The sequence below is a fragment of the Eupeodes corollae genome, chromosome 3 (genome assembly GCF_945859685.1).
Source record: "Eupeodes corollae chromosome 3, idEupCoro1.1, whole genome shotgun sequence".
Lineage (NCBI taxonomy): Eukaryota > Metazoa > Arthropoda > Insecta > Diptera > Syrphidae > Eupeodes > Eupeodes corollae.
In genome coordinates this window covers 111487522-111514208 of record NC_079149.1, presented here as the reverse complement: position 1 = coordinate 111514208, position 26687 = coordinate 111487522, and the positions used below count along the sequence as shown (strand labels likewise).

The 26687-nt window shown below is 32.4% G+C and overlaps 1 protein-coding gene across 1 annotated transcript in view; it reads right to left on the bottom strand.

Annotated features, from left to right (window-relative positions):
• LOC129951310 (serine-rich adhesin for platelets) overlaps positions 1-26687 on the bottom strand; it is a 194464-nt gene that overhangs the window by 74701 nt on the left and 93076 nt on the right. Inside the window, exons 6-7 of the mRNA XM_056063403.1 lie at positions 886-982; positions 429-556 (exon numbers count right to left, since the gene is read on the bottom strand). Of these exons, the coding sequence (XP_055919378.1) occupies positions 429-556; positions 886-982 (225 nt within the window). The remainder of the gene's footprint in view (positions 1-428; positions 557-885; positions 983-26687) is intronic.

The window sequence follows — 26687 nt, the reverse complement described above, 5'->3', positions numbered from 1 at the left end:
AACGATGCCTTAAAGTTCAATATCTGGTACTCCTACATACTTTAACTTTAACTCCATACCTAACCAAATATTTTATTACCCTTGGAACCTTCGACCTTTCAAACAAAAAAACATCTTTGACCAAAAATCAAATAAAAAACTTCACTTGTTAAGTTATTAAATTTTCCCATTCGATTCGAAGAAGTGTAGCAACATTGGGTTTTTCAAAAACCCAACGCATGGTTTCCGTTTCCATCAGTATCTCGAAAATACACACCGCACACCATCATGGCCAATTTTATTTATTTATTGCTACGTTTATTTCAACTTTTTTTTTCATAGATATGTTGGATAGGAAGGAATTCGCTTGGGGGGAGGGAGGAGTGGTGTGGAAATAAATCGATTTGAAATTTGGTTTTCTAAATAAAAATCAATTAGAATGAACTCACCTGGCTGGCAAAAACACCGGAAACCATCTTCCTGGTCCACACATATTCCATGCACACACGGAGATGATTCACATTCATTCAAATTGTGTTGACACAGTGGACCAGTGTAACCAGGAGCGCAATCACATCTAGTATTCCAGTCCAAATATTGACACATTGTGGGCAATTGGCATGTTGGTTTGGATTTTAGTGTTTTAGGTTCGAGTTGTGGGTGGAGCGGTGGTGTAATGGAGTTGGTTGGCCGGCGTCAGCAATTAGTTGTGAAATTTGTTTATTGGATGATGTTTAAAAATAGTAAAAATGAAAAGTTTTGTTTTAAGTACGAGAAAATAAAAATCCAGGACCATCATATACAAGGTCCTTGTTTTTATAAACTTTATTTTGAATAAATTTATGCAGACATTTTGATTTTATTACATATATAAAAATGTGTACAGTGTGACGGCGGCGTGCATACCTGAAATGACTGGAGTTTCCAACACATGATCCACCATTCATACATTCAGCGGGGTTGCAAGGATCCGATTCGTATTGACAGTTTTTGCCAGTGTAACCTGGAAAATCAAAAGTAAATTCAATTATTAGCGATTTCGTGGATTAAATTTTGTATGACAGCTAATAGAATACCAAATTCATGGTTTTTTTTTATTGTCAGTTATTCCGACGATGGTGAATATTGATTTCAATGATGGGAATTTAATTTCAGATTTGAAAATACACATCAGGTGTAGAAAATTGATGAAAATCACAGAAGAGTAAAAAAAGGAAATGCTATGAGTTTGGTTTGACAAATATAGAATTTAAGAATCAGCTTGACGTGGGAAATATTTGTGCGCAGTTTGAAATACAGAATGTTTCAGGGTTTTTGTTACAGGATTAAGGAATGTCCTTATAACTGACGATAAAACAGAAAATACTTAATCCATACTTGGATGGTTGGGCAACCATGACTAATTTATGGCTTTTGTATATACTATATGGCTAATAAGAACATTGGCCTTGTAACTGAGAGATTATAGCACAAATCGTTTGTTTTCTTAAAGCTTTTTGTGTTTGATTGTATGATTTATGTATATCCTTACAAATGGTCCTATATTTCTATTCGGAAATATATGTTTGTATGATACTAAGAATGTATAAATATGAATAGTATGTATTTGTAAATTTTTAGTGTCATTTTATGATTTGTGTATAGTTCTAACAGTGAGTTTAGTATGTTGTTATATTTTGAGTATATTTGGACAAATTAGGATTATTATATGACATTTGGGTTTGATTGCTATTGGACACTTAAGAAATTACTCATATGAAAGTATGTAATCAGAACTTTGTGGACCATAATGCGGATTTTTATGAATTTCATGAATATTTTTTATAGTGTTTCGTACACAAAATTATAATTGAATGATGTAATATTTGAGAATAGAATATTATTCCCAAAAGCATACAATTATAAAATTCTGTAATTATTTTGTGACACGTTGCTGAAGTCTTCTATGATAAATTTTCCCATTAAAACATCATGTAGGAAAAAACTGAGACTGCGGACTTCTTACATTCTTAATTTTAATACAAAATAATTTCGTTGAGGTTAAAGGATGTTTTATGGATTAATGAAAGCTGAATCGGCGTTAGGTTTTTTCTCCCAAACTCAATAACGCCTAGTTCCTAAAATGTCAAAAAGGCCGATCTTGGCCACAAAGCCCAAAAAGTTAAAAGAAATCTACAAAAAACCCCAAGTGAATATCGAAACGCCAAAATAAATTTTAAATAAAAGAACACTCAAATAGAAAGTTGTCATTTTGTCCAAGAAAATTTTTAATTTTGAATTTGGAATTTATTTATGGCATTTATTTTGGGAATTATGATGGCTATGATTTCTTTTGTTTCTTATGTCTTATCACCCAACGAAAATTAACAAAAATCATAAGATGACAAAAAGCCCAAACAAACTTTTAATATCGTAAAACCCAAATTAAGAAATGTCACAACGCAAAAAACAGTGAGATATGTACTCGTATGTTTCTGCATTCAAAAATCTTTAAGTACTCACAACCTTGCACCTAACTCAAATCCTTATAGTGATCCCAAGAGGGGCGTTTACTAAATACATATTTTAAAAGTAAAACAAAGCTAAATATATTTGTTACGCTTTCGTGAGGTTCCGAGTTTTTGGGCGAACAAAATGTCATAGTGAAAAATAAACAAACTTTCCGTCAGAATGCCCAAATATTGAAACACATGAAGTTTCCCGGGCGATTTTGGTGTTATGATATTTTAAAATTTGGCAATACGACATTGATTTAAGGCTTTGTGGCATTTTTTTCTGAAAAAGTTTTTGGACGAGCCTTTTTTATTCGATTTTTAATATTTCGGCGTTATTTTATTGGACAAATTGGAATTTCATAAAACCCAAAATGGTCCTATCATCCAAAAATTCGGTAATATTTCCAAAAATTTAATCGGAGTTAAGGCATGAAACTGTCATGGCAGAGATCCTTCGACTTTGACGTTTCAGTTCGGTTTCCTTCATCCTTTAAATAACTCGCAAACAGCAATAGTTGAGAGTTATAAGACACGAGGATCTTGTTTCCTATAAGCTGTTGCCCCGGATTATTTATTAACTTCCCCAAATAAGTTATTGTAATAGGTCGCATTTGACGAATTAAACATTTTGACATTTCTCGACGTTTTTAGGTCACTAGAGTCGAAATAAAAGATTTTAAGAAAGATGTATGTGCGTGCGTGTGTACGTACGTTCATGCGACAGTACGTCCGTACGTTCGCGACACGCGCGTTAGCTCAAGAACCAGAAGAAATATCGACTTCAAAGAAATGTTGTTATACAGATAATAAGACAGAAAGATGCAGAAAGGGCTCTCAAAAAATTGCGTGGGTTTTTTTTTTTTTACTATAACAGTTTAAAAAAGTAACTCTAAATATCTCAAGAACCAAAAACACTATAGGCTTGAATTCAATTTTATATTATATTTTGTATAGTGATACCAAATCATTATATTTTTAGAAAAAAAATCCAATGAAAGGTTTTTTTATAAATCGAAAAAACAAAAAAAATATTTGTCACCTCGAAAATTTTACGAAATGAATTTTTTACAACGAAAAATAAAGTTTTTAACGTTTTCAAAAATTGAAATAATTTTTTCGAACTAATTTTAACTTATAAAGAATATTGTTTACAATATTCGAAATATGTTGAGAAAGACCGAATTAACAGTTTTTTTTACAAAAAAACTAAAAACCTAAAAAAATATACTCAAAGTTGGTAAAAATTAATTTTTGGCTGAAATAACGTTTCAAAACCTTGAGATTATGACTTCCACGTAATTTTATGTAATTTCATATAAGAAATATAGTTTTAAACATTCGGGACATCTTTTAGAAAAATCGAATTGACATTTTTTTTACAAAAAATAAAAACCTAAACAAAAACTAATACAAGTTGGTAAAAAAATGATTTTCGACTCAAATATCTTTTCAAAACTTTTAGATTTTGGCTTTTAACTACTTTAGTCTTTTAAAAAAATATTGTTTTTAACATTTGGACAAAATTTAAGAAAAATTGAAATCTGAGTTTGTTTACAAAAAATAAAAACCTAAACAAAAACTAATAAAAGTTGGTAAAAATTAATTTTCTGCTCAAATATTTTTTCAAAAACTTGAGATTATGACCTCTAACTAATTTTATCTTATAAGAAATACAGTTTTCAACATTCGAAACATTTTGAGAAAAACCGAACTGACAGTTTTTTTACAAAAAACTAAAAACCTAAAAAGAAATTACTCAAAGTTGGTAAAAATTAATTTTTGGCGCAAATATCTTTCAAAAACTTGAGATTATGACTTCCAACTAATTTTATCTTATAAGAACTATAGTTTTCAACATTCAGAATTTTTTTTGAAAAATCGAATTGACAGTTTGTTTAAAAAAAATAAAGACTTAAAAGAAAATTTAACAAAAGTTCGTAAAAATTGATTTGCTACTCAAATATCTTTTCAAAACTTTGAGATATTAGCTTAAAACAACTTTTATGTCTTAAAAAATATTGTTGTCAACATTCAGTAAAATTTTGAGAAAAATCGAACTGACAGTTTTTAATAAAAATAAAAACCTTATACTTAAACTTGATAAAAAATTACTTTCGACTCGTGTTCCAACTTTTCTTTACAGAAAATATTGTTTTTGATATTCAGTAGTTTTTTCAGTGGTTTTGTTTTATTAAAAAAAAATGATGTTCGGTTTTTGATATCTCTCAAATATAGTTAATTCATCCAATTCGTAAAAATTTAGGAATTACTACTAAAATTGGTTAAAATTTGTTTTCGACTAAAAACCTATTTAACAGTACTAGATTTTTAAACTAAACTGTTTCTCTATATGAAAAATATTGTTGGTAAACTCAAACTGAAGCATAATTTTAAAATTTTTAAGAAAAATTCAACTGACAACTTTTTTAACCCAACACGAAAACCCACACACTTTCAAGCAAGACAAAAACGGGATGGGAAGTTATCAGGTCGCCTATTTTTTTGTTATGTTTAATCTTGATTCGCCCTAATTAAATAGTAAATTACGCTTATCATGCTTTTGTTTCATTTCCAAAATACTAAAGTTATCTATCATTTGCCATCAATTTTAAACTTGAATTTCAAGAGCTAAAGAACGATTTGAAAATAATTTTAATGCTCAGTTCAATTATCGACCTTCTTTTAATTTACAACGCTCAAATTTTTTTCAAAATTGGTTTTAAAAGACTTCAACTTATTCTGTAGCATCTCAAAAATGTTTGTTTTAAATGCTCAGAAGCTTTTTATAATATACGCTTTAACGTTCAATATCGTCAAACAATTTTGTAAGAGTTTGATTGGTGATTTCAATATTTTACCACCATGTTTACCTATGAAACACACTAAAGATCTTTGAAACAATATTAAGAACCTTCAAATCAAGACTTCTATCATTAAATTCACAGACTTCATTCTGACAAAAAAAGACAAAATTGGTAATTTGGGAATATGATATTAAACAAACAACAATATATATCCCCTCTTAGATGTGAACTCATTTACTTTTGAAAGAGCAACTTAATAGAAAGTCTTTCTGACAGTATGATGATGATGAAGCGTGTAAAACTATCCTGTGTCTTCTTTCTACATTTTTATATCCTACCTATGTTTATATATTTCAGTAAAATAAATCTCTTTGAAATCGATTAAATGTCTGCGAGTTCTTTTAACATCAAAGCCATTATCTTTATATATTTATAGGAATTGAGTAAATTGTATATTTTAGCAATAAGTTCAAAAATAAATCAATCTAAAAACTGACAACCATATTATTACGTAATGTGCTGATGAAACTAATACCCTCTTTTCAAACTTAAACCTTTTCAAACTCCATATATTTATAAGAAAAGAAGACAACACCCTACATACATATATATATATACATATCTCTATAGTTACTTACCAAATACTTTTGTTATGAGAAAATCCACTCAAAACACCTTCAATAAAACACAAATATTCAATACACAACACACACTATTAGAAATAAAAACTTTTTATCTGATACCCTTTCAAGAATAACACAATTATGTTATCCTGTCAGACAATATCCTTACAGGTTTAGTAAACAACAACCATTCAATGTTGTTATTGATGTTTTTGGAAGGTGCTCTATCACACACTCACAAAAAAAGAACACATAAATGGACTTTGGTACTGAAAAAAAGGAGAAAATTCATATTGAAGGATAAACAATTTACTGCACTCGCTCAAAAATAAATCCTTTCAGACAGACAAAATTCCAATGAAAAACAAAAATAAAAAATATATAATACCAGATACAAAAAGGGAAATACCTCCTTGTACATAAATATGTAGTAGTGCAATCATTCAATTGCGTTTTCCATTCACAAAGAGACAAAAACAAAAAAAAAAAACTTAAAAAGCTTTATATAAGGACGACACACACAAAAAAGAAGGAATATATCACAGGATGTTACCTTGATTGTACTATTGCACTACTACTATTGACAAGGAGCACAAAAAGGACTCTGCTATTGGCTTAAGAATTGTTTGTTTCTTAGCTTGAATTTTGTTTTCAATATATTTATATATAATCCTCGATGCAATCCTTTTTCTTTAACGTATCACACTGATCCGATCCCGTTAAAAAAGTCCTTGTTACTAAAGTATAAAAATAGATAGGTAGTACCTACACATAAGTATGAAAAGAAAATATTTCGAAAGACGCCAACGACAGCGCGGGCAAAGGATCACAAATAAAAACTAACTAAAAAAATAAAACCCAATCTACAACGAAAATAATAAATCCCCCTTGGGTCTCTCTCAAGACGTGACACAGTCTATCTCTCTATACTCCACAGAGACACAGAACAGAACATTACTCTGTACAAACTTTATCCCCCTCTATAAAATCCGCATTTACGAGAATACAGACAACCAGGCAAGCAGCCATCAGGCAGCCATACAGTCAGGCATCCAGGCAGGCAAAAAGGATGAGAAAAGAAAAAAACACAACCAACTGATGGTAAGCAAAACAAATTGAATACAGTAAATATTGAGTTTTTATATCCTTGGCACAACACCAGCATCATCTGCTTTACTATGCTGCTGGTTATTATCCTCAAGGACTACTGCTGCATAGATCGATTGGATAGCAAATATATCTTAGAGTAATTTCTCAATGCACTCTTATACTCTCCTCGTACAATATCCCCAAAACGTCCGTCCTCATTCCAAAGCCAAAGTGGATGCTACGGCGGCGGTGGCGGCATCGAAGAGTTAGAGGTCCTTGTCCCTGTCTGTGTTCATAGGGATAAAGTATACTCACTAAGAGAATATAAATACATTATGTATGTTTGTAGGTCAGAAACTGACTTGGATACGAAAATGACCAAAATATTATTTTTATGACCATATGGACATTCCAATACACACAACATCCATTTATAGCCCCATCGTGTATGTATGTGTGTAGAATTGTGGATAAATTAATTATCCATTCGATCTTAGGGATTGAATGGTTGATGAAACAAGAAATTGAGGTTCGTGTTGCTAAATTATAGATTGTAGCAATTAAATCAAATGCTCGATGAAAACAAATTTGTTTCATATTCAATCCAATCAACTGAATTGGTTCAATATTGTTTTTTGCTCTTTTATGCAAATATTGATTTTGTGAAACTTAACCATGGAAGTTACTTACGTCATCATATACTCCGTCAAGTCCGTCAAACTGTGCGTATAAACGTCTGATGTATGTTAACAAAGGGAATACTCAAAACCCCAAAACCATTAGCTGAACAAACGTTAGATGATTCTTGTCCTTCGAATTACTATGTTGATATATCAATTCACTTCCAATTGGGACCTAGTCTAGTTGGGAATGTCCATGCTTCAAGGTCCTTTGTTATATTAAGTACAAACTTTCAGTCATTGTGTCATCAAGACGAATATGATTTTAGTATTTTGTACGTATATATTAAAATAAAAACTCATTTTTCTTCAATTTTCAAAACTTCTCTAAAACATATCTATAGTTAAATAATTTTGTCTCCTTTTTTTTCTTTGTATTTTAAACTTTTTCTATATTCAAACTGACGATGCAGACAGCGATTCAGAAGTTTTTGGGGAAACTTCTCGAATAATTATTTGTTTCCTTAATGATTTCTTGGAAAATTTTTGATCTCTCCGGTGGCAAAGAAGCAATTTAACTTCATAAAGTAAACAATGTATTAATAACTTAAGCATGGTGGTCTTTTGTGGACTTAGTATAGAGTAGATAAAGTTGTTTGTTCTTAGTATACACGTCGAATATAATAACAATATAAATATAATGTTCGTTGAGAGAATAGATATTGTTTGGGAAATTAGTTTAAGTAAATATTTCACATACGCATCAGTGCACATTCATTTTTTTTGGTTATGAAAACAATATTAGTATTTTTTGTATGGTATTTTTTAAGGATGTTTTTAAATAGAAATACTTTAAATTTGATTATTTTTGCTATATTTTTGTGCTAGACTTTGAAGAAAAAGGCTTTAGAAGAATATAACTTTTATAGGCGGAAGAATCTGTATAATTTGGATACTATAAAATATTGTTGATCTCGTTGGTTTTGTTGGTTTGGATAGTCGTTAAAACCTAGCTTGCCGCTTTTATTGCGTTAACATTTGAAATTTGTTCGATCTTTTAATTTTCATTTAAACTCAATGAATGAAAAGTTATTGAAGGTGCAAGTACGAATAATATTAAAGCCCGAAGGTATAATTTGTACGTAATAAAACATTTCTAAAATTTTGAGTGAATAAAATGGACTTTAATGCCTGAAGAACAAATTTATCGATATTGGTACATAAAAGACATGTAATTACTACACAATAAATGTGAAGGTCAAGGTTTGATATGCTATTTTATCTGAAGTATTCGGCGTTTTACAAAATGTTCCAAAAGCAATGATGCAACTTTAAACTCTTATACCAATGAATCAAAAACAGATGACGGATTAGTGGAGATGTGTACTGCTATGGACTAAATTTACTTCTTCTTCCAAATCACTTCATCGTTTTTGAGGCGAAACTTCTGTTGATCAAAAAAAGAAACCCTCTCTTGATCCAGAAAAAAACATGATATCGGCTACGTATCTTCTGAGATAGTCAAGCTTCCATAAGATTCTTAGACTCTTAATAAACTCACAAATAGCACAAAACTGTGGATAATATCTAGTGAAGATGGCGGATCAGTTTAACATTTACCTTATTTGATTGGAAGGTCATAAGGATATTCCAGAAAATTGCAAAGTTGACTATTAAAAAAAAAAATGGAATAATTTTACTTTTAATGGTCAACAAATTCAATATCGGTATACCCCTAGCTACTTGTAGCTTATGCTTAAACATGATATCATAATGAAAGCAAACCACAGTTTGTCTTACACAGCCACTTGTCGGCCAACCAAATTAATTTGGCCAATTTTTTAAGTTAAATATATATACAACTCATTTCGGTTGATAGATTGAGCATAAGCTCCATTATAGGAGTCCTTACAGGACACTTCTTAATGAATGGATATGTTTTTTTTTACTTGCGGCTCCTGCGAACGATTTTTGAAGGAGATGACTTGTCTCACTTTCTATGTTCATTGTTTATGTCCTGCCCTGTCTCAAAGACGAAGACTCCACCCTGGGGACTTTTATTACAATGCTCTTAGAAATTCTGATATCCATTTTCTTCAACACTTTAACTGGTTCTACAAATTAGGTTCATCCATGGTATCACAACAGACCAACTATTGGACTAAGTGTGTTAGGTTTTCCCGTCAACTTCAACATCGATTTTAGATTATCGTGGATTATCGTTTTATGGTCATTTACAACACATTTAAAAAAAAGCAATTCAAAATCTTTCGAAAAACAAATTAATAGAGCAAACATAATTTTTATTAAAATTACAAACTGACGACAAAATCAAACTTTTAGCCATTTTTGAAAAGATGTAGTTTTCTTTTGTCAAAAGTCAAAAATCAAAACATAACACTTTCACTAAAGTGCTAAAAATGTGTTCTCAAAAAACTACACAGAAAGCATTCAATTAACTTCTACAAAACGAAGAGTCTCGAATCTTAATTTTTTGTTTGCAGACGCTCAAGGGTTTATTAGTACCCTTTATATTTTTATATTTAATCACAATGAGATTGTTAGGAAAAAAGGGGAGGATTTAGAAGGAGATACCGATGCACATTAGTCTTAAAGTTCTGAACATCAAAATGGGAGGGAAAAACAGAGTTGGCCAAAGCATTTCACATTCTCGATGTGCGATTTAAAAAAGAATCTCTAAATTTGACAGTACGCAAAAATTAAGGTAAAGAGGGGAAACTTATGAGCATTCTTGGAAATGCGAGTATTATGGCTGAATCTTTTAAGGGGTTAAATGCATTTGGGTAATTCGACAGAAAATTGTTTGTTAAATATCAATACAACAACGAAATGCACGAAACATTGCGACTGTGATCTAGCGATGTAAATGTTTCGCTTAAAAGGATGAAGGCTTTTTTACAGCAAGATCACAATGTCATGCATCGTCGCGGTCGGAAAAATCCTAAGCACCTGGCAGCATTTTTGTTAATACGAAATATGTTATCATTCCATGAGAGGTCATCTTTGATACACTTACCGAGACCTGACAGTTGATTAGTTTATTGGACCCTAGTGCCAATCATAGATAGAGGCATCGGGGGTGTGTTATGCTTTAATGACAGGAGACAGCATTGAGTTTTCAAAGCATTAAATTCTACACGGTTTTTGATTCCCCATTGGTTGATGCTTTCAAGATCAGTATTTAATCTGTTGTAGGTAATCATAAGCTGCCGTTGAAGTTCCGCATCCAAAATACAAGGATGTAAATCTAGAAACGAATATGAAAACCTGTGGCTACTGTCGTCGGCGATACAGTTTAATGGATTATAAGTGGCAGACAAAAGATCATTTATAAATATATGTAGGAGAGTCGGAGAAAAAACAGAGCCGTGGGGCAGGCTAGCATTTATTTTATGAATTTCAGACTTGAAACCATCCAGTATAAATTGTTTTACTTGGTAAGAAAATAAATTTCTAATCCAACGAAGGAGAGATTCATCAATACCAAAACCACGCATTTTCAATAAGAGAGCTTGGTGTCAAACTCTATCAAATGCCTTTAAAAAGTCAACTACAATAATCTTGATAAACCATGAGATCATCAGTGGACCTATTGCTGATAAAGCCATCCTGTCGGTCATTAAGAAGCTCCTTTTCTTCGAGACATTTCTTTAGCTGAAATCAAATCAGCGTTTCCATAACCTTGGAAAGAAGGGACTCGAGTGCTATTAGAATATCCAACTTTTCATATCGATAGAGTGAATACTATCCAGACCAGCGGATTTGTGTATATCAAGATCTTTCAGTATTCTCGCAAATGCAAAAGTGCGAAAGAAGATTCGTGTCATAGAATCGAGCAATCGAGCTTACATAGAAAGTGTTATTTTGGACGAGCTTTGGAACAATGACGTTGCGTTTCGTACGTTTTTTACAAATGGCCAGACATTTTTACTAGCTTTGTGACATTGTAGTATTTATTGCCTTAATTTCTGATCATGCAAAAATTTGTTTCGTCTAATATGACCATTGGAGGTCTTTCTAGCTTGTTTGAACTTATTCCGCTTTTCCTCAGTGGGGTTGGCTTTATAACAACAAAAACGTACATCTCTGACCCTAATATCCTCTTTACAGCTCGAATCAAACCATGAGTTCTCTTTGGGTTTGATAGATTTCACCCTATTCGGGATAATATTTCTCATTAAATAAAGAATTAAATTTGTAACAATATTTACGCTGGAATCCAATTCACTATCGAGAAAGCATAGTGACCAGTTAAGGTTCCTAAAGAATTCGTTGAGACTGCCCCAGTTGGCTTTCTCATACTGCCAAACGGTTCTTATACTAGTTTTTTCTTTAACAGGGTTTTTAACTTAAAAAAGCTTTCACCTGAGAGAATTCTAAAATTTGGAGCAAAATACCAAATTCCGATCTATTCTTTTTTCCAGACTTAATTGAATTATTTCAGCTCATCAAAATATCTCATTATATTTTACTGTTTAAAATCAAAGAACCCCTATTTTCTTTGTGGATTTTCCTTCGATGCCTTTCCTAACAATTTTTCGTTTCTCTACCAAAAGTGTTGTGTCACAATTTAAATGACATTTTATCAATTGTATTTCTGTACTTAAATTCAAGGATCATTGTCTCTCTAAAGAAATGTCACGTATATCTGCAGTAAACCTCTACCTATGTACCTTACAAAAGTATCTTACACTCGATTTTCCCCCAAAAATCCACACAAGAACAATGTCTTTCATAAAAATAAATGAACAATTCCCTAAAATAGTTATTAGGGCATTTACGTTTCACCTCTTTGTAAAAAAAATATATAAAAACACACTCTCATACACATTTTCTCAGTAAAACAATAAAACCTTCTCAGGAGGAAAACCCTGCATATAATACAAAACAAGAAGAGGAAAATATCAACAAGAAGAAAAAAAGAGCAAAAGAAAGTAAACTTCTGGCAAACGTTTTAATGAAAATTCCCTTTCAGTTCAATTGATAAATAAGCTATAAGAAAGCATTTCGAGTGCTCGATATAAAACAACAGACAATGTCAGCTTCAGCATCAGCTTCAACTTTAGCCATAGCATCATCAGCAAAGGGATCCGGATCCTTTGCAGGAACAAGAGCAAGAGCATATAAGAAGCGCTTTTTCCCTAGCGAATATCCTTCCGAAAAATTGTATTTTACGTACATATCAAACTCGTACATTATACAACAACTTCGAAGCGAAGCAGCTATAGCGCAGCGCTCCACTTTGGCTAATACATACGACTATATGTAAGGATATGTAGTTGAAGGTTTTTGTGTATATATATAAATGTAATCCAAAGTTTTTCCTCTTGACACACTTTATGTTCAAAATACGTAACGAAGGACTATTATAAAACTGACGAAATGTGATTCGTTGCTGCCAAAATAGAAAATATAAAAACTATTGAACTGCATCAAATGAGAAATCATCACAACGAGGAAGGAACAAAGAAACGAAATTCCCAATAAAATCAAATTGGGGTTCGATGACTATTCGACACGACTGTGAGGGAACTAGGGAACTCCATAGATGCCCGCGAGACCCCATTTGTATTCAAACCTTGATGCATACAGTTGTAGTCATATAATTAAACTTTAAAATAAACAGTAACTTTTTTACCAATGTTGTGTTTGGGCTTCAGTTGAGATTTCTTTTTCTTAAAGTCTATATTAAAAACGTGGTGAATTGAGGAATGCACTTAAATAATATCAAATGATATTATTAATTAGACTACATTAAACTACTCTTGCGGGTGGATAGAAAAATCACTAGTTTTAGCAAAAAGGATCTCTTTTGAAATTACTACAAATAAGGCGACAATCTTTTCGACCTTATTTGCACAGGCCAGTTACTTCACATAGCCACTCAAAAGGAGTTCCGCGGTATTAAACCACACGATCTTGGAGGCCATGCCACAGGCCAAAAGTTTCCTTAAATAAATTGTAAGAATAAAAGGTCGTCTGCATCAACATTCTTCAATTCCCTATTGACTTTATCACTATGACCGGATTCATTTTTGAAGAAATAAGGACCAATGGTTATTATTTTATTATTATCAGCCAAAAGTGACTTTTTGAAGATTTGGAAGTGTTTCAACAAAAACTTCATCACTCCCAATTCGGAAGTATTGTTTATTCATTTTCAAAATAAATGTTTAAAATTTTCAAACTTTGTTCAAAAGTAAGTTTATTCATTATAAAATGGTAAACCAACCAGAGTATAAATCTTGTGACAATTTTAAAAAAAGAGTTACTCAGAAAGTGGGCTATACAATACATACAAAAAAAAACTTGCCCAACTTTCAAACGCGTTGTTCGGGAGTAATTCTACGTGATAGCTGTGAAAAAGACCAACTTCAAAAAAATATTAAGTTTTAAATTACTTTAAAAATGTATTTAAAATATTATTTTTATTATTAAAAAAGAGGATGGGCTGCAACCCACATTGAGAACGTCCCATCCCGTCTGTCGATTTGTCTTGCTTAAAACATCTGTAGATGGGCAATTTTGTTGAGCATGTACCTATCAATATTCATTAAAGTATAAAAAAGGTTCTCAAATGGGCAATGCTGATGGACTTTCAAGATTGCCATTGCCTATTTAAACAAACTTAGAGACAAATGGGATTAATTTAATTAAACCATTCACTTTCCTACTCTTTTCTGGTCATATACGAGTACATAATTTTTGGGCGCTAAATAATTTTAAGTCAATTCCTTATTTTAATAATTTTTGAGTCGAAAACCATTTCTTATCAGGTTTTTTTTCTAAAGGTTCTCGTGTTTTGTCAAAAAAGTTGTCGGTTGAAGTATTCTTAAAAATTTCAAAATCACCAACAAGATTTTTAGTCAAAAAACAATTTTTACCAATTTTAGGAACATTTATTAAAAGTTTTTATTTTGTAAATAAACAAATACAAATTAAATGAATTAAATTAATTTAAGAGATATTGAGAACCGAAAATTCATTTTACCAAATTTGAAAGCTAATTTTTGTAGATTTATAATTTTTTTATTTTTTTTTTGGCAGGAGGAAATCTTCAAAAGACACTTGGCAGTATTCGACACCAATTAGTGTGGGACTCTTTACCACTAAAACCAATTCTTAATCAGGACCAATCTTGAAGGATCGACTTCCGATTTTTCTTCCTTAACTTTTTACAATCACTTTGGGGGAAGTTTAAACTTTTAATACTTTCCCATGTTTTTTTTTAGACCATAAGCTCATAAGGCTTGGTTCTTCTTAATCTCCGAACATGGTTTCTTATATTCAAGACAGACTCCATTTCAGAGTTAGTATGACTTTGCAATCTCTGGTTGTGCGATACAGCGTATTTTTTAACAACTTCTGTAACCATTTCTATTTGTAAGTCACGATGTAGATCAGTATTTTTTTATGTACCAATATTGGAATATTGCTTATCTTTTTATTTGAAAAAATTATATGTAAAGATCTAGTTTCATTGAGTTTGATACGCCATTTTTCAGTCCAAGCTCTCACTCTGTCGACGGCATTTTGTAGTTTTACTGCTGTCTTAGAGCCACATTTGTCGGGTACCAAAACTGCGGTATCATCTGCAAAAGTAGCCATCATGGTGTGATTACCAACTGGAATATCACTTGTATATAGTAAATACAGGATATAGGACCTAGGACACTTCCTTGTGGTACACCGGCTTCTATTTTCTTCAATTCCGAGTATTCTTGATACTCTAAACAGTCGGCCTCAGATGTACGATTTTAATATTTCAAAGTACTGACTGGGAAGATCCCTTTGCAGTCTGTACTCAAGTCCCTCATGCCAAACTTTGTCAAAAGCTTGAGCAACATCTAAGAAAATAACTGAACATACATGGTTTTCTATTACATCCGATATTCTTTGAACTTGGTCTATCGTGGAATGTTTATTTCTAAAGCCAAACTGATGGTTTGAGATTAAACTTTGCTAAGTCTCTTCAGAAGCAGTTTTTCAAAAACTTTTGCCATAATTGATATAAGCGATATTGATTTGTTTATGAAAAAAAAACGGACTGTTGGATTCCTATGAAGAAATAACTGAATGTCGAAAACAATACTTTTTTTGTGAAATAAAATAAGTTTGAAGCCAATATTTATAATTTTTTAAAAGATATTTCATATTTTTTTTTTGCAAAAAAATTCTGTATTCGATTTTTCTCAAATTTTTTCCAAATATTAAAAACAATGTTTCTTAAAAGATAAAATTAGTCAGAAGCCAAAATCTCAAATTATTGAACAATATTTGAGTCGAAAATCAATTTTTACCAACTTTAACTAATATCTTTTTGTTTTTATTTTTTTTTAAGAAAATTGTATATTCAATTTTTCTCAAAAGTTTAAAAGATGATGAAAACGTACCTTTCGTTGCACAAAATTGTTTTTGCACATATTTTTTTCGAGTAGCCAAACATTTTTTTTCAGTTTTTTGATTTGTAAAAAAACGTTAATTGGACTGTATTCCAAAATTAATTTGTTTTATATCACGTTACATTATATAAAATTAAACTAAAATTCAAATCTCTAGCGTTATTGGTTCGTGAGATATTTTAAATTAAACAAAATGTTTACTTTTTTTAATTCCTTTGGTAAAAAAATTACCCTCTCAATTTTTTGAGAGCCCTTTCTGCATATTTCTGCATAAATATCTGTATAACAGAATTTATTTGAAGTCGATATCTACTATTTCTAGTTCCTGAGATATGGACGACAAACGTACGTACTCACGCAAGCACAGACATCTCTTTAAAAATCATTTATTTCGACCCTAGGGACCTTGAACGTTGAGAAATGTCAAAATTTTCAATTCGACAAATCGGACCGGTTACCATAACGCATTATTCGAAGTTAATAAAATACACGACTGGGTTGCAAGATGTACCTTCAATAAAAGTTTATTTTCAAAAATTTAAACTCCATTTGAATTAAAAAAAAAAACTCAATTTTTTAAATTTGTTAGAGCGTTTTAGAGCGTTTCTTTTAATTAATTTATTATTTAAAACTTATTTAGAATTTTATAATATACGTTTTACATTTGATTTTTGTAAAAAAATGATGATCCATTTTCAAGATATTGAATTTCAAAAGAAAAATGATTTAATATTTAAAAAAATAAAAATAAAAAAAAAATGTTTGATCATCAAATATTATTGAGATAGTATAGAGCTTGAGTGAAAAAAAAGTATTGAAATCGGTTGATTATATCCTGAGAACATTTTAAAACAAACACAAATTAAAAAACAACTATCAGTTTGTTTTTGAGAAATTCTATATTTATTTTTAGTCTTGAAAATGGCAATCGGTTCAAAACCTTAGTTTCCAAATTTGAAGTCAATCGACCTTTTGAGCTGTATAAGCGATTACAGACAGACAGACATATGGAATCAAAGGACCTACTTTTTTCAACTTTTCTACTATCGTAAAGTCATGTTTATTAAAATCTTGAGTTCAACATTTTTTAATAGATAACTTTTAACTCAGTGTCTTCATTAAATGACCACAACTGTAACTAGGTATTTGAACTTTTTCAAAACATTCGTCAGTCGTGTCGTCTATGTTGATCATGATTCATATGTATCAAACAAAAAAAAACAGAATTACATCAAAGTCAGTGCGCACAAATTTTTCCCGACCTGGCTCCTTGCACAAAAACCTAATTAGATTTTTTTTCCCATTTTCGTTTCTCACATAGCACCGATATTTAGCTTCTTTTTTCTTCTTTTTTTGTATTCTTTTTAAACGAGTACATGAGTAATATAAAATGCTTTTTGGATGATAAGCGAGTTAAGGATGAAAATAAAGTGCATGACTTGAAAATTTAAGTTATTTTTTTCCTCCTCTATTGGCGCATATTTTGTCTGTGTTTAATTCCTAATAGAAACGTAGGTAGAATAAGGGACCTATACTCCATATAAACCGTTATACGTGTAATACATAGACTTACATACAAACATCACTGCTACTATTAGAGCTTCTATGAAAAATTGCAATTCAGAGATTTTTCATCAGGATTGACAGAATCCTATTAAATTAAAAATCTAATAAAATGCACGACTGCACTAATCGGATTTTTTTTTGTTGTTTCATTTTTCGTTTTTTTACTTCCAACATATAGAAACTACTTTGTATTGCAAGTTTTTCATTCGTAAAAATTTTGAACGCGATATTCTATTCAAACATGACATTACAATGATAGAGAATTCAAAAATAGTGGGTCGCGTGATTCCGTCCCTCTACCTATCTGTTTATCCTTGCCCATACAGCCAAAGCCATTGGATCGAAAGAGTTCAAACTTAGAAGCCAAGGTTACCAGCAGATGCGCTTTAGACATTTTTTTCATATTTTTTAAGATAAAATTAATAGTAGTTGAAAATTGGAATTTATTCAAAAACAAACCTAGAGATTTGTTTGAAATATTCTATAATTTTTTTCTTAACTAATTTCACTTCTATTGTTATATTACCCGGACGATGTTTGCTTACTCTTTCATAGGATTATGAATCTCCATCAAATGAAAACAAGTGTGGAGAGCGAAGCAAAAGTTGTAGGGCTGAAAATTGATTCCGGCAAAAATGATCAGCCTCGGAATCCGACCATCCTCTGAAATAAATATTTTCTCGCAACCGGAGGAAAAAGTGGAGAGATTTCAATAGCTTGAAAGAATCGTTTCCATCGAAGGCGGAACCGAACAAGACGTCATCTGCCACATCGGCAAAGCAAAAGCAGCGTTCGGTATCGGATCATCACGAAATCTCGAATGCCGAAAATCTCGAAAATAAAAAAAATAGTGCGCAAAAATCTCGAATCCACAAAAATCGAGAACTAACAAAAATCTCGAAGGCTCTGTCTAGAAAAAAATCTCGAAAAAAAAAATACAAATTCGAGATTTTTTTTTGGTATTTTTAACAGTTTAAACTAAATAAAACAAAAATATATCAGTTTATCCAATATTTTATTTTCTGAGGAAGAAAAATAGTTGCAAACAATAAACAAAAATAGAAAACAAAACAAATACTTAATACAAGTATGTATTATAAATTTGTGTTAGCCGCAAGACTTCTTAGGAACCCAACATAACTTTTCTCTTCCTTTTCGTCCAGGACTTTCAAGATACGTTTTTCTTTTTGTAAGTACTCTCGTCTAACTCTAGTCTTCTCTCAATAATACACCTAACATGAACAGATTCATCCGACAAAATTTCAATTAATTTATGCAGACCAATGTAGGGCCTTTCAACTAAAACCTTAAGCCTTCTGTGCCAGGAACAAGCACGTAGCCAGAGGGGGGCTAGAGGGGTTCAAGCTGAAACGAAAATGAAAAGACAAAGTCTGGGGATAAGAATTTAAAACACCACAACGTAACCAGTTCAAAAAACGCAACCTATATAAGCCCAGATATCCAAAACCAAATCTGTTATTGTCACCAGAAAAATATCTAACCGGGTTATAAGATCGAGTTGTTTTAGCATTCTGGCTGATGAAACAATGGATGTTTCTGGCACTGAGCAACTTTCAATATGTGTCCGATATGTTGACTGCTGTACAGAGCCCACGAAAAGTATGCTGCGGGAAGATTTTGAAAACCTGACTAAAACCATATTGCAGCGATGTGAGGAACTACATCTAGATATGAACAAGTGTGTTGGCCAAGGTTATGACGGAGCGGCAAATATGTCAGGCCACTTAAGTGGAGTAGAGAGTAGAATAAGGCAACAGTATCCAAATTCCAGATATGTTCACTGTGCAAGTCATCGCTTGAACCTGGCTCTGTCTAATGCCATGTCAACACCCTCGATTCGGAATTGTCTTGGTGAAGTAAACGAAATAGCTAATTTCTTCCGAAACCATTCAAATGCAAATAAGACTTTCCAAATCACCATCCAAAAAAAAGCCCCATAAAGCAGAAAAAACGCCTTTATGAAACGAGGTTTATAAAGAAAGGCATGACAGCATTCTTTTATTTGTAGAGCTCTTCAAATGTTTTGCTATTAGTCTTGCATCAACTCTGTTAGCAGCAATTCAAAGAAGTGATTTTCTGGTAAATCCTCATTGTATGCGAATAACTTTTTAGTTTAACGCTACCCTTACCAATTTTCCTTCAAAATGAATCTTTAAATTTCGTGTCTGCAATAAATCACACGAAACAAGTCTTAAGTTCTCTTAAGAACATAAGAGAAACTGCCAGAGACTTTTTCAGAGACGCTTTTCAATCCGCATCACAACTTGCCAGGGATTTATTTGAAGTCAGCATAACAATTCCAAGGCTTTCTTTGAAACAAACAACGCGCTCTAATCCAGAAACATCATGTCCAGAAGACTATTTTAGAGTTTCTATGCTTATTCCCTGTCTAGATTTTCTTATACAAAATCTTACTGACAGATTTATGGTCAACGAGGACGTTTTACTATCGTTTCAAGCTCCGCTTCCAGGTTTTGCTGCCGCCAATTGAGTAAATGAAATGGAAAATCTAACACTCTACTTCGATAACGCAATATCCTTGTCAGCTGTTAAAGCGGAGTACATACTCTGGTGCGAACAAATTTCATCGATGGATCCCTCTTCCGATGTTCGGAAACTGCTAGATATATGTGACAAGACCTATTTCAGGAGCATAAGATACTTGCTTACAATTTTGGCCATACTACCAGTTACAACAGCTAGCGTTGAAAGAACCTTTTCAACGATGAAAAAGACTAAAACAGTATCCCGAAGCGTTATGGGCCATCCAAGCCTAAGCGGACTTGCAATGCTGTGTGTTCACTCAGGTATTGATGTGGATTCAGATGAAGTGATCGACATTATGTCTAAAAACAAGACAAGGCGTTTATTGCTGTAAATATCCAAACTATATATTTAATTAAATTAAAAAATACAAACAAAAATAAAACATTTACATTATGTAGTTTTTTTTTTTTTGTATATAGAATTACTTCTTCGAAATTGAACAAGACCCCCCCCCCCCGAACAGAAATCCTGGCTACGAGCCTGGCCAGGACTCAACTTTGTTTTGAGTTCTGGGGAGGGTCTGCTTTACTTGTTTCACACATGACCACAATGAGGGAAAATACATTGGCTTCGATTTTTTGGTGCCAATATAGTTTCTATCAAACCAGTTTCCTATTAATTTACTGCTTTCGCAAAATTAATCACTCAATGAAGTAGTCACGAACTTCATCGGCAGGTACAAAAGCCACGCATTTCAGCATTCGCATTTCATACTGAAGTTCTCATCCTTTCCGTACTTTTTGGCCAAGCCTACTTTTTGGATCTTTCGATAAAGGATTTGTCCTAAATGAAAATAACATCCTTTTGATTGAGTTCGAGGAAAAAAAAAACTGGACTGATTTATAGCTGGCTTTTTCAAAGTCTGAAATAATAATGGATGGATTGTGATGTTATCTTCTGAAGAGCATTTAATAATCTCTGAAAACAAAATGTCATCAGCGGCCCACGACTTTGAACTCATGATGCAAAAAACTACTTGGACAATTTCATCCTTTGCCATGCAATGCAGGGAAAACAGTTGGCGCATGATAGATGCAACGACTTCAAAAGTGCCATCCATCAGCCAGGCACTTGAAGACCCGAGCAGTTGAAGTTGTTCTCTCGTTCCCAAAATTATCAGCTTATTCTCACCATTGTATTCTTTTTCTGACAGAACAAATGTATTTCCATCGACGTACCTGTAATTTGGGCAGTAGTAAAATAATAATAAATAATGTTTAACTATGACCCGCATTGTGGTTGTTGATAGGGAATGGAGTCAACTTTTTTCGATTGAGTTGCTTTATTTTAATTTGCGATAAGAATTAAAAATTGGCTCAATCGACATAAGTCGACTCGATTTATAAATCAACGTCTTATGTATGTAAATAATATTTACCTCAGTCTCTGTGGCATATTTATTTATCTTAAATCAGTGGGCTCTTTTTCCATGAGGTTTATCACTGGAGAAACTTTCCTCTTTTGGGCAACATTCGATGGCAAATAGACTCGGCAATTTACTGATGGTGTCTCTACTTTTGCTCTTAGCACTATCTGAGAAGGTGGATCGGATTGCAGAACTACACAAATCAATATATTTCTTATATGCTACAGGGGTATGCAAAGGCTCGGAGGGAATTTTAACAACAATGTGCTTGTCATTATTCTTGACAGTGATTACTCTGACACGATAATTATGGGATTTGTTAAGCCCACATAACCAATAATATTTATTATATTAACGCATTTGTTACAATAGTAAATAAATCCCTCGATCACAATTTTAATATTTCCTTTATTTGTGACAATTTCATTTACTTTCATCTTTAAAGACGCAATTTCAAGCTCACGTTAGACTAATTTTAATAATACTGAATTTACTGTGGATGTTCTTACAGTTTCATTGACAATCTGTTTAGATGGGTAACTGTTCTCAAAGGTGCATGAGTAGCAATGCGCAATTGTATGATTGATAACTTTACTTGTCAACTTTAAGTTTGTTAAGGAGAAGTAAGTTATCCAGAATGCATGTTTGAATTTTTGAGACAATGTTTAAAATTTGGGTGAAAGCTGCAAAGTTTCTTGAATAATTTTAATGTCTTCGTAACATCCTAAGTATTTTCTGGTCAAACCGTATATCAAATAAGGTCCTATAAGGCAGGAACCTATAGAATCTATAATACGAAGACGTAAGTGGCAATGCATTGGACGTACGGTTCGAAAAGGTAACGACTGCATTGAAGGCCAAGCAATGCAGTGGAATCCTCTCACACAATAAGGAATTTGATTTAAATATATTTTTTTTATATTGCAATCACTGGTTATTTAAGAGTAGATTATAGTAATGTTCGTGAGCTAAGATCGAGTTTTCTTTTTGTATACATCCACATTAAAACAGCTGGTCTTGGCATTGAGTGAAACCCAAGTAGGTGAAGATTCCGATCCTGCTGAATTTTTTATTCATGTGTATTGCTTAGTGCCATTATTCTTCTCACACCATGGTCTCGCAATATATATTAGGAATGATGTTGTTTATCAACTTTTACCACAATACGGTCATTTTACCAACTTCCTTTTTAATTTCATGTGGTAAAAACTTTCCGTGAATAAGCACATTCACTATTGTTTTCTTTATCGGAGCCCAAACCTGGACAGAGTTTCAACTTCTCAGGGATTTGATGCTCTGTCTGATACCATACAAAGAATTGTCTCCCTGTATCCTTATTACGGGCGATTTCAATGTTCACAATTCTTCGTGGCTTCGCCATTCGGGCCAGACAATGCCCGAAGGAATGTTTGCTGAGATTTTTGCTGAGTTTAACCATCTTACTCAGCTTGTCAATGAGCCTACTCGTATATCAGACGTTAATGACCGAGCAGAAAATACCCTTGACTTGTTTCTCACTTCTGATCTTGATAAGTACACAATCAGTGTATTGACGCCTCTAGGCACATCGGACCATAGTGTTATATCTGCTAATTTCTCGTATCAAACAAATCCAGTTAAAGAAAGAGCTCCGAAGAGAACCGTTTGGCAGTACGAGAAAGCCAACTGGGAAGGTCTCAATAATTTTTTCAGGATTTTTAACTGGTCGCTATGCTTCCTCGGTAGTGACGTAGACTCCAGTGCAGATATGATTTCTAGTATGATTCATTTGGGAATGGAAAAGTTTATCCCGAATAGGGTTAAAAGTATTAAACCCAAGGTTCAATCATGGTTCGATTCGAGCTGCAAACAGGTTATCAAGGAGAAAGAGGTGAGCTTCCGGTGTTTTAAAGCCAACCCAACTGAGGAAAACCGGACCAAATTTTTACATGACAAAAAATTATGGCGAAAAATACTGCAATGTCCCAAAGGCAGTAAGAATTTTTGGTCATTTGTAAAAAACATGAGGAATTCTTCCTCTTCTTCGGTTCCTACGCTTGTTGTCAATGACACTCCTTTAGTTAGCTCTATTGATAAAGCCAACTTATTTGCAAGGCAGTTCGCCGAAAATTCCACCTTACCAGATAGTGTCATGACTCCCCCAGTTCTTGAACGCTTAAATGATTCTATGGGACCAATCTTTTTTCGTACTCGAACTGTGGCGAGAGTTCTTAAAGATCTCAATATTCATAAATCCGCTGGCCCAGATATTATTCTGAAGAGGTGTTCTTCCACGCTAGAAAAACGACGCTTTTCCACCTATCCTATTCTTCTGGGCTCGTTCCGAGTAGTTGGAAAACTGCATTTGTTCAGCCAATTCTAAAATAAGGCGAATCTTCTTCTCCCACAAATTACCGACCGATAGCACTAACATCCCTTCTTTCTAAGGTCATGGAAACGCTGATTAATTATCAGCTTAAGAAATATCTTGAGGAACGAAAGCTTCTTAATGACCGGCAATACGGCTTTCGTAGCAATAGGTCCACTGGTGATCTCATGGTTCATCTCACCGAACAGTGGAACAGATCTTTACATCGTTTTGGAGAAAGTAAGATTATTGCACTTGATATTTCAAAGGCATTTGATAAAGTCTGGCATCTTGTTCTCTTATCAAAAATGCGTGCTTTCGGTATCGGCGAATCTCTTCTTCGTTGGATTAGAAATTTTCTTTAGAACCGTTCAATACAAGTTGTTTTGGACGGATTCAAGTCTGAAACTCATAAAATAAACGCTGGTGTGCCCCAGGGCTCCGTTTTGTCTCCGACCCTCTTCCTCATTTTTATAAATAAACCTTATTTACTCCATGTGCAATTTATTTTTAATTTTATTAAAACCAAACTATATTTTTTGTACACAAACATGCAAACAAACAGACCATAATGCATTATCTGTAAAACCGACTCCTCCACACAGGTTTTTCTTCACAAATTTTGACTCGAATCCGATCCCCGACCGGAATTCAGTCAAATCAAGCTCATTTCAATCTCGCTTCAACACCATGTTAATGTAGCAGTCTACGAACAAACCCCCTTCTTGAAGTTTTTAGTTTATGTCAAATTGTTTTTGTAGAATTTCAATTTATAGATGTTTTCTTACCATTTCTTCTTGGAACTTGTCCATTATATTAGTTTTAGTTAATTCTTTTTGCTAAAGTTAATTTTTACTTTTGATTTTCACAAAACTTTCTTCTATTTGTGTTTTTTTTTTATTATTATTCGGACAGGTCTTCTTTCAGTTGCACCAATTTTTAAATACAAAATCTGGTTACTGCCGATGGGTTTTCTTGGGAATTTTCTAATAGGTATACTATTTTTAGAATGCCAAAAAAAAACCCTGGTAATGACTCTTTTGTGCGCCAAGTTAAACGGCCGTGTTATCTCACGTGGTGGTGATCTGAATTGGCTACCAAGATCATGAGATTTGACACAATTGGGCTTCTGTTTTTGGGTTTAATTAAAAGAAAAGATGTACTTCGAAAAGCCTGCAAAAATTCAGGAGCTAAAGGAGCACATAATTCCCACATGAACGCCAAAGAACCTCTATTATGCCTCGGATGGAGATATGCCGTCGATCTTGCGGCGGCCATTTGACCTTTATTTTGTTTACATAATATGTATATATAATTACACAAAAAACTATTTATCATAATAAAAAGAAATGACAGTAATTTTGTAAGCTATTTGTGTTTTATTAAAACTCACCATCGGCCCTTAAAATTAAGCCACCCTTTATTAAAGTAAAAGGGAATGGGACTTGGTTTATCAAGTTTTCAGAAACGAGACTTATGAAAATGATAAGTTAACAGTGTACTAACGACTGATTTATTATTTACTTTGTCCTAATGAATTGGAATTGGCTGAAATTAGCGCCAAAAAATAAGAAAAATAGTTTGGAAGTTCAAATCAACAGAGGCAAATGGTTTAATTCAATGGTTTAAACTTTATATGCATTTTCATCATATGTACAAAACTCCTCTTGAAAAACATCGTCTTGTTTATAGAAACCAATGTGGCCTTAATTTTGAAGATGACTTCAAATATCTTCTTGGAAGCTAAAAAAATATAATTTGCAACCAAACTCCATACATTTTTGGAGCCAAAGATGAAGCATCGAGATGGAGATCGAGTGAGTAGTAATAATGAAGACATCTTTTACAATAAGCGACGCCATTTTCTCTCTCAATTAATAATTATTTCCATTTCATTACTCCATCTCTATTTCTCCCATCACATAGCCAATAGAAAAAGATTACTCTTTGATTTTTACATTACACACACATCAAACTTCATCATCATCGCCTTCATCCATACGCCCACTTAACACCATACACTGTCAGAAAACAGAACAGAAAGAGAATCGAGTGGATTAATTCTTTGCAAGATTGAACATGCTAATAAATAGTTTCAGTACTCAGTTCAATTCATTAGCTTGTTGCGTTAGTTTGTTCCGCGATCGGGTCGTCGAAAAAAATATAATAATATTATTAAATGTTTGTTTTATTACTAAAAAAGTGGTTAAATTTGTTAACAAAGTAATAATTGTTGTTTAAAAGTGTTTAATTTATTAAAAAACAAAGTGTTTAAAGTGATTTTGTGTTTTTATTATCGTTCTTTTTTCATGGCATACAAAATTTTTTACCGTTTCAATTTTGAGAATGTAGCGTCGTCGTGGGTGTTGTCGGGCTCGTAACCGTAGTACGTAAAATCAACTGAAATTTGTAGCATACTTTTTGGCGGTAAAATACAAAAAAGTAGGCAATTGTGAATTGAAAAATAATGTGAGGTAAGAAATAATTAAATTATATTTCTTGGCAATTTATTTGTATTGTATACTACTCGCTTTTCAAATAAAATTTTCAATCATTCATTATTACATATTATTATATTAATGTTTTGAGTTTTTTTTTCAATTTTAGGTAAGTTTTGTGACATTTGACGATTATTAATTTCATAAATTTGACATGTATTTGGTAAGAAATTTTATAATTTGTTTAATTCGTATAATATTATTTTGTGTAGAAGTAAATTTTATTTGTATATGCCAATATTTACGTACATATATGTACATATTGTTCAGAAAACCTCTTTTACACGCCCTCCGTATTTAAAAAAATAA